This window comes from Opisthorchis viverrini, assembly GCF_000715545.1.
Source record: "Opisthorchis viverrini unplaced genomic scaffold opera_v5_15, whole genome shotgun sequence".
Lineage (NCBI taxonomy): Eukaryota > Metazoa > Platyhelminthes > Trematoda > Opisthorchiida > Opisthorchiidae > Opisthorchis > Opisthorchis viverrini.
This window is the reverse complement of record NW_008751671.1, coordinates 3,276,943-3,287,093: the sequence shown is the minus strand read 5'-3', so window position 1 is coordinate 3,287,093 and position 10,151 is coordinate 3,276,943. Positions and strand designations below refer to the sequence as shown.

The 10,151-nt window shown below is 44.0% G+C and overlaps 1 protein-coding gene across 1 annotated transcript in view; it reads right to left on the bottom strand.

The window, feature by feature from the left end:
* Positions 1–705: 705 nt before the first annotated feature.
* T265_01443 (hypothetical protein) overlaps positions 706–10,151 on the bottom strand; it is a gene marked incomplete at both ends in the record, with an annotated part of 35,577 nt that continues 26,131 nt past the window's right edge. The window contains one exon of the mRNA XM_009165469.1: positions 706–750. Coding sequence (XP_009163733.1) covers positions 706–750 — 45 coding nt within the window. The remainder of the gene's footprint in view (positions 751–10,151) is intronic.

The window sequence follows — 10,151 nt, the reverse complement described above, 5'->3', positions numbered from 1 at the left end:
CCTACTTCACCCTTCAGAAGACTTGTGCATCTGATTTTACCCCAATAACGACACAAGTGAGTATATTCGATTTCGCCATAAATAAGGATTCTGGGACGCCCGCTACCATTTATCTATTTTGTGAAATTCTCAGCCTCATCATTTTTCTTTGCCTTCTGCATAACTCCGCTGCAACTGCGTGACCACCCTTTTAAAGCCAAGTGACCTTAGCAGCAGTTTTTAACTACTGTTGTAACTGGCCGGCCGCATCACTGAAATACTCCTACTTTTCCAAATTTGTATTTCTGGTTTCCTATTTTACGCCATTTGCAGTTTCTTATGGAGTGTCAAGCGGAGCCCCTTGGTTTTTCTACTCTGCTGCGTTGTTGCTCAATACCTTTGAGGTGTAACTGCCTGACGCTGCCCAAATTTGGCATATTTTCTACGTGCTCGAAAATTCTAATAATTTTCTTTCCCGGTCCCTGAAGTCTACTGCGTTTAGCGTGTGCCAGTTTAGGTGTGACCTCATCTATGTTGGCGAACGCTCGCTATATTCGTCACAGTTCCGCTTCCATGCATTCCTGGTCTCCGAAATAATGACACAAGCCGTGCCTCTATTATGGCTGTACTTTTATGGCCATCTCAACGGTGTGACACCCACCAAAATGAAATAAACATTATTAATGTTATGGATGGCTATTGCCGGCAAAATGCTTCCGGATTTCCTTACGCTTCTGCTAGTTTCCGACCCGTATGTCCCGCGTCCAACACCTAAAACACACCGAAACATATTTAACGGAACGCCGTCCCTCAAGACATAACTGTATCTCTCACACCATGGAAACCCTTGGTACTTGCAGGCTTGTGAACATAAATCAAGTCCTAATTTATCAGTGGGACGCCCGGCATAAAATTTAGGGCTAAGGATCAGCTGTAAATTCAAGTAAAAGAAAGAGGGTTTCGGTTATTTCGTAAATTCAAGGGGCCCTTATGCATTGGCAACTTTCAAGCCTCAATGCTACTAACAGCAGCCTCTTCAAACCCCCAAACACAACAATCTACACGCCGTGAGTGGCACCCTCTTAGTGTCGGATTCCTGGAACAAATACGACTGCATCATAATACACCACGCAAAATGGAATTCTAAGCAACAATGAATGGGACTTCTATTGTGTGTAAGTTCACACCATTTACCAATATTTCTCGACTTCAAATCCATTGAAAATGCACGAGCCGACCCAAGGAAGGTACGCTTAATCCCAGTGTCCTCTGAAACCCTTTATTGTGCAGGCACCTTCAATCTATGCTGCTACCTGTAACTTTATTTACAACGGTGCCCTGTCATCCAGATACAAGAGATGGAAACATGTAACATGGTGCTTACTCTTAGCTGGCTAGTAGCATAGCGTCAGAAACGATCATGATAGTACGGTCAAAATAAAAAGCATGACTGATAGGATTTTTGAATTCTCAGGATTGCACAGAAACAGAGCATTTGCACAAATGTTGGGCACTATACGACGCACACGCTTTGAAACCTAAACTTACACACTCAAAATGCGGTAAACACCCGGGGGCTGAGGAGCTGTCGTTATGGACACTTCTTGTCCCTTAAGGAATATAACAAGCTGCAAAAAGATCAGAAAGTTACATTTTTAAGATAATGAGCCACGAGACAGTGGAGGAAGACAAATGAAGGTAACCTTCATGGTGCGTGATAAGAGATTGGGAACCAGAACAACAGATTTGGTGAAATAGCATTGCAAAAGTGATCCGCCGGTTAATTTGTACTAAAACAAAAAACTATAGCTGCAGTCGCGTGGCCTTGAGATGTTGGGTTTGCAGCCAGGGTCAAGGAAAGTCCAATTAGTGATGACGAATTGGAAAAGTTCACTGTACGCACAAATTATAACGGGTATCTAAAAATCATGGTGCGCAGTAAAATCGGATAGGCGCACTGGTGTCGCAGCTGGAGCAGTCTGTCGTAAAAATTGCCCGTGTGACAGAGTTGGCGCCAACACACAGGACGGTGTGGCGTTTTGTGCCTTTATTTTGCTTTCTTAATGATATTACACGTTTTGTCAAGTTTGTTACCGTTTTTTGGTTGAATATGAAAAACTACAAAAACATGAACAATTTCACGCAATACAAAAGTGGTCACATGCCTCGACTCTCTTCTGATTTCGCTCGCGCCTACATCGGTCATTCGCGAGTCTCATGTGCTAAATCTGGTGTCAAAACATTTCAGAACATCTAAATTTATTATATGTGGCAACGGTTTAGAAGACCCCTGAACAACCATGATTAGATTATCGTTTATTTGCTTACCTGGGCCAATGATGTACGATTATAAAGAGAACAACTTAGTAAGTCTGTTCCATACGACTTTTTATTATCGTATACTCGAACTAGCACTGTTATCCTTATTCTTTGGCCGCACACACCTGTTAAAGTAACTTACTGGGTAGCCAGACCAGCACAAACGAACGCAAACTGTGAAGAAAATAAGCAACGTTTTGTGGAGCTCGATCTGTAGGCAACCTGTGAGGATCATTTCCAAACGAAATGTCCGGTGTGTGAAACAGAACCCGACACACAGGTGGATGGGACCAGATGAAGAATTCGTTCATCGCTGCAAATAATGTAACCGGCGGGCGAGGGAGCACAGTCTAGAGTAGAGAGGGCGCAGTTTTGGAATTGCAATCAAACTGGGTATGGCAGTGATTTGCCATCACAGCATTTTGATGGCTCCGTTTCTTTACAGCCTCGTAAAGGACGTTACGGCTATGGTGTTCGGACTAAGGATGTGCAATTCCGTGGAGAGAAGAATTTCTGCTTAACCAAGGTGGTCCACTCAGGTAGAACAAAACCGGTGAAAGATTATAGGTATTTTCGGTATATCTGGAGATATCCTTAGATATGAAGCGCAGACTGTGTGAAGTATATATCGACCATACAGGTGGTTTGAAGCAGGTGCGGATGTGAACGAGGGATCTGATCAAAAAGCCACAGCTGCTTCGGTATAACAGGCACGTGGACAAGGTTTCTTGTCCGGTAAGGATAAAATCAAAAACTTGCATGTCCAATAACGAAAAACCCTTTATCATGCAATATTTTTCAGACTGGAGCGGACCTTGGGCAAAACCATTCCAGATTACCCGAATAACCCCATTTTAGGAGCTAAATTGTAGTCCTTTGTTAGAGTTACAATAAACCGAAAACCGACAAAACCTTGGAGCTATTTTTCAGCGAGGTTTTCCGCAAGAGATTTGACGAGGGTGAAAATAACCCAGAAATTCTGAGAGACATTTGTGCAACATTTCTGTCTGATTGGAACTCCTAAAAAATTCCATGCCGAAATTTTGCTAGCAGCGTTTATACGGTTGAAGGAAAGACTTTGACCAAGAGTTAAAAATCAAAGCAATAGAAAATTTAAAAAATCAAAAAAGCAAAATTTGTATCATCGGAAATCTCAATTACCGGATTACTTGCATGAACTCGAAGAGCATTACTTGGATATTTATGCTAACTGGCACTAGGATGAACGTTGTGGCCTGGTTACTCAGATTCCTCGATCACTACGATAATTCCACCAACATGTCAGCTTACTCGATCTTTGGGAAAGCATAGCCACTCACAATCAACAGAAATTTTTGCATAAATCCCGCCTTTACTCATTGCCAGCCCACATCCACGCGCTCCGTAACGACACGAGAGCCATTCCATTATTTTCACACAACCGGAATTTTCCGAAAAACCCTGGGTTTGGTTTCATCGCCGTGTTGAACGGCCATGTCTGGTTCTCATTCGCGAGTTAATGGCTCTCAACCTGTGCAGCGCATGAGCATGTTGCATTGCAATACATTGCAACACAATGTGGAGCGAGCCCGGGATATTCCTTTTTGTACCACATCCCGCAAGCGTAAAAGTTGCACGATGAAGATAAGCACTACATTTAAAAGCAAATCGGCAGCGAAAGAACGTCACCATATATGAGAACCTGAAGTGACAAGCTCGAGACCGCCGGCGCTGCTGCAAAAATAGTTAACATCGGTGCAGTTTTGGGGCAGATCTGGCGATATATAAACAGGGTGGCCAAAAACAAACCGAAGAATAATCATCTATATGTATAAACCTTTGAAATCATTAACGTTTTATAATTTCGCCATTCTGATAATAAAGACAATAATGGTATACTAGTGCTTTTTTGAAAACGTCCACTTTGCGCGGGTTTGGCAGGCATTTTGCCAAATCCTTATGATGACGAGGGCTGAATTGGTTGTTGAGAACAACCAAACTGCAGTAGAAGACCGACCTCACCGTGACATGTCAAAAACCATAATTATTGAGGTGGCGGTGTGACATAAGTATTTGCAGTCTACAGTGAAGTAATGAACGAGCGCCAAAAGTCAAGTGTGAAATATCAATTTCTGTTCCGGCTGCGTTGGAAGAGTAACAGTTTCAAATTTTCTGGAAGGAACTGAGACAATGTTTTAGTTAAAACATGAAAGGAGGATTTTGGAAACGTTGTTCGAGGCCTGTAGAAATTTTGTAGAAACCAAACTTTGAGGTACTAACGACCTAACCCAATGGAATTCAAGTGTGCACAAGGAAGGCCATCTGAATAAGTCCTACTAATGTCATGATGAGATAAACAAAACATGGATTTTGACCTAAGTACCTTAAATAGCTACCAACGCCCGGCGGTGCATGGTGTAGAATGTGAGTCATATCACATTGTATTCAAAGCTTCTGTAATCTTCCCTCATACACAAGTGCCTTAAGACACTAGGCTTTCAATTTTTTCGGTTTTCCAAGTCATTAACCATAATACGGTTCTGTTATCGTCCTTTTGAAAAAATTGAATATGTCCCAGACACCGTACAAGTCACATTTGTCACCAAGCTATCAAAGTTATTCACTGCACTCTCTGCCTCTAATGTCACCTTGGCAAAGCAACGTGCACTCCATCCAAACCCTCCCGTTGGTGCAGGTGCGTATTCGCACCACGCGCGTTTGCCCACAACCTCCCTTACACAGCTAATTGATCGGCACAATTGCCAGATTGTTCTATCGCCTCTTAATTTGCAGTTACTTCAACGCAATTCGTTGCCAACCGGCCGCTCAACCGTTCTTGTCCTTGTTGTCCAGCAACTTTGTTGCATCCAAAATCAACCCCCCAACGAGCAGGTATCGGCCTCGAGATACCGCCTGCTTTACATTTACTAATTGTGCAATTTTGGCCTGAGGCATCCCGAGGGCTGTGGCTCAAAAGAATGGCTGTATCTTGGACGACATCTATCATCTGTTGTTAGTGAGCAAGAGGCTCCCACCAAGACTCCTATCAAACATTCACATGCCTCCACATAAATTTATCGCAACCCTTTTCACGCTTCACTTGTCGATACCCAAGCATCATTTCCATTTATTCAGCTTGTGCAGCCGCCATGCCTCTATTCCAATGATCAAACACTGCACCTGTACTGCCTAACTGGATCGACGTAACCCTTTACAAACTTTTGACCCTTGATATATCAGAGCAGTTTTGGGGGACTGTTTTCGCGCGCTTCTTTATCACCTGTAGTGCCGTGTGCTTTGCACCGCTCCTTAGCCGTCAGATGCTCCTTTTTCCAAAACTATGAAATAAAATTTTACCCAAAACTGTTCCCTTTTTCTGTATGCATGCTTGCAAAAAAATGCACCAGAATCTGCCCTAGTTTTGTAAGAGTCTGCTTGACGTAACTGCACTTCTAATAAAACTTCGCGCATTTCATTTTTGCAGCTGAAGTGCTAAGGTTTCAGATATGTTTTTATCAAAGACTGGCCTCTGTCCAGTTTTCATTCTTTAAGGAACTTGAGAAAGCGTTCTATGTATAAATGAAGAATAACTAAGTAGTATTCGTGCGAGCAGTCTGTAATTAAGGGCCCAACGCTGATATATAATATGAGTGGGTGTACTATAAATGCAACAAACGGGGAGACAAACCAACGCGAAGTCGAGGAATCCGGAGAAGCTAGTGGAATTAGTACATCCGATAACTGCGGGCAGTACACACATCACTGGTGGTGCAATTCGTTTTGCCTCAGGGGTTAGAATATTCATCTCGTAGTCACCTCTTATTATCTGGAACACAGTCACAACGTGACCGTGTTTTTGTGCAATCGGCTTTCGGCACATCAGTTGCTCACGCGAGAGAACTCGTGAAACTAGGGGGCCTTGCTGAGATATGTAACGCCATCGTGGGAAATGCGGTAATTTGTGGCCGATGAATTCGGCAAGGCCCTCGCCAGTCAGAACACATACAACCACTGTAGAGCGTGTTGACCTTGTTTGTTAAGTAAGTGACGCACAATATGGTTTTACTCTACCTTTGTTGCTGGCTGAACTTCGGAGTACCGGAAGCGTGCATGTGATGCAGTCAGGGGAGGGCACTATAACCACGTTTGCTTCTCTTAGGTGGCAGAAGACAGCGCTCTTCCAAAACTTCGCGGATGTAGTAACTGTTGATAAAATACACGCGATAGACAGTTTTGAATAAGTTCTTTCTAACCACCAATATCTAGCCGCTGGATACGTGCTCCGCACCTTCCTGTCCATGAATGGCATGGGTACCGGACGTCTGGCCACGTATTCCTTTTTTGGAGAACGAACAGTTTGATCCCATAAGCAAATCGTTTGGCTTGTCCGGCAGAACGATAAACAAACAGGACCGAGTGGAGACGTTTGCCGTTGGCAAGTTGATGGCATAAACGCAGGCAGCGAGAGCAGTGTTCAGACGCGATGACATATTTTGCTACTTTCATATTAGAAAAGCTATCAGGAAGCACATTTTCATTAGTTAAAGTCCCTGAGTTTTTGCTCACAGACACTCCTCAAACAACTGGCACATATTTCTCTGTATGGCTTGCTTGGACAATGTCATACAGTAGGCTTTTTGTTCATCATAACACAAGGACACAGATTCCGACAAGATATGCAACTGCTGCGCCGCACGGACCCATGATATGTTCCCTGCCACATGGCACACTTGTTGTACACCACCCGCAAGTGGTCCGTGCGCGTAAGATCCGGAATTATCTAGTTTAGTAATGCGGCCAATAAATGTCTGGGGAATACAAACGGTAGCCCGAAAATCTGAGTGCACCACTCAGGCGAACCGGAGTATGACATCCGAGAGGTGTCTCGGCACGCCGGCTGGCGTATGCGGGAATATGGGATGCATGCGTCATATCATGACGACCGACGGAAAATCCTGGAGGGTGGTGGCTACCTTTTGAACGGTATTTGTCAAGTGACCACGTATGCATGTTCCCTCATTTTGGAGAACCTAGGACTCGCCCCCCAAGACAGCGTTGGAAAAAACGAGGTAAGATCCATTTACGTTAACCAATTGATATTTCCGTGTGCAAACACACAGGTGCCTCCAGACGTTTGATATCTGTGCTGGAGAACGCACGTGTTCCTTCTACCAGATGAACTGGCTCCTCTATATCAATATGTTCTTTGTAGTTCAGCAACAATTCGGTCCCAAGCAGTAGGAAACGTCCTTCATGAATGCCCTCTTAGTTGGCTTCTTCATCAACCAAAGGACGACTGCCAGATAACAACCTGCCTGAACAAGGTATATCCTTACATTTGTTAACAAGCCGGGTTTCGCTGGCCTGCGTGAACAAATAAACCAGCATGTGGATAAAATCAAGGGGCTCAAACTCAGGGGGACCACAGCCATTAGTTAGTGGCTGGTTGCCAGTGGTAAATCCCGCTGCGCCAAGATTCAACGTCCGCAACTAAAGATCAGCCGTCGCTAGTTGATGATAATGCACCCAAAACTAGGTGGTGATCTAGAAGCACGCAGTGTTTTGTGTGTATGATGTGACCGGCCGACTAGTGGTGGCTGGCGTGCAACAGATCGCGAGGCGTGGATTCACAGCACAATGTACCTCCGAAACTCTGTGTGCATCCTTATTTTTGCCTCCATGGAAAAGCTAATCTACAGACGTGAGTTGATGGCCCAATGCTGTGACTAACCCTGTAGGGCGCTGGTTCGAGGAAAAAGATGATGATTTAGTGTGATTCATGCAAGGCTCATCAACTTCTGAATGTTTGTCTGCTAATGAGACCTCACGCATTTCATGCACGTTTTGTTTTTCTTGGAGCCTTGTGGTCAGCGGGCAACAAGCTACGATAAATTACGCAGTACGAATCAGCCGTTAAAAACGTTGTCTTGTCGGCAAAACTCCAGGAGTTTGCTGCCACTGACATGATCCCTTTATAAGGTGTGTGGCTCTCAGTTTGTCACCGGTCTATCACATGATATTTCGGTAACCTAGCTTATACCTTTCTATCATTTTGGGACATCAACAGTTCCGTGAAAACTGCGCATCAAGGAGGCTCTATATTTCCCGGCAGGACATATGTAATAATCAGAACAACAAACAAAATTCAACTTTTCATACCATGCGTTTCGTCCTTTGACTTTCCTCGGTAGATATGGATGGGCGCGAATTGGTCTGTTGATTGTGTGTCTTGAACCTCTAGCCGCATGTTACTAATTGTCATCAGTCAGGTCCGTTCAGTTGTCTGCTACAAACCACGTGGCTGGTTGATTAGGTGTCAGCAACCTTGATACCTCTACAATGATGTCAAGTGATGTGCCAGAAAACCGACCCACCGCATAAGTTCATCATTACCTGGATCCTTACGTTCACTGAATCTACTGCGGCCTTCTCCATATAATGATTTTTTTATATCGGTAGTAACTCCGAACAGCCACTCGTATGGTCCGAAAACCCATGGTTTTCGTTACCGTCTGGTCAACCGTTAGATACAAAGCCAAATCGTTTACAAGTGTAGAACTGCGACACATCTAGCGTCCACATGTACAATGTTGCCTTCGGCAACTTTCATAAATTATTCCAACTGTCTGCTAATTTTACCCAGTGCAAGATTTTAACGTTCTACCTCAAGTCACGGTATCCCGTTAGGCCTGTTTCCAATTTGACTTAACGTCTGACCCTGAAAATTTGCCAACTCGAACAAACTACACATGATAATAGTAATGATGTTTAGTTCCCAACTTGTGGGTGGCATACCTTCGAGCATGATCATGCGTTTACAGTCAGAATGGGGCATGTGACTGGGGGATTTGCGGCTAGTGAGAATATTGCGAAATGTGGCTAACGCTGTGAACAATGAGGAGTATTCGATGAAGTAATGATAACAGGTTTCTTTCGCAACTTGTAGGGAACGAAGGGCATAAGGTCCGACTAATTCAATGACTCAGTCAGCTGTCATGAACTAAAACTGGAAAACCACCGCTGGCCACTGCTGCCGAGAAGTTGCAGGATATTTCATTGGATAGAGACAATAATAAATATGAAGCGGTGCCCACTGAAATGCGGTCGTTTCAAGCTGTGCTAAATGCGCACCTGTATCGCCAGTTCAAATCGACTTACTATTCTCTCAGGGTTTGACGTTTCTCCGGTCATTTAAGAACCCTTAACCCATTCGCTGGATTCTACCAATTTGTGCAGCAAGCCGGGTGGAGAGCTGCAAAGATCAGGGGTGTTTCCATTTGTGTACAACTCGTGCTCCATTTTATTGGAAAAAGTGAAAGTTCGCAATTCTTGTTTTGATATTTCGCAAATCATTTGATCAAGCTTCCTGGACTAACGCTGGTGCTTTTATCAGTGGAACGCTTACCAATCCTTTCACGCACCAAGATCAATAACGTCATTACCACACTCACCCTTACATCTGTGTCAGTCGATATGCCCACCTGTGTATCCACCTATACCCATCAACCCATGGCCGACCAAAACCTTGCGCCGCCACCCTTTCGAAATTGGATCTGTTTTTATGCCTTCAAATTTGTAAAAGAACTCTTTTGTTGATTAATTGATTTACGGAACTAAAAAGCTTCATTAGATCAAATTAAACATTCTTACAACTTTTGCGTGAAAACCTGTCAGTAACAGTCCACTTCATTTGTGCACCGTCTTGGGACGGATCATCACAGGCCTCTCTTCTGTAGATCTGTTGGTGAACCACGACAAATGTGAACAAAATGGACGTCCGTTTTATGCGATTTCAGGCTTTCCGCGCTCCTTGGACTAAAGATATAGGAATTTTCAGGACAACTAGATAAGCCGGCTTCCAGTCCTCCTGGCCT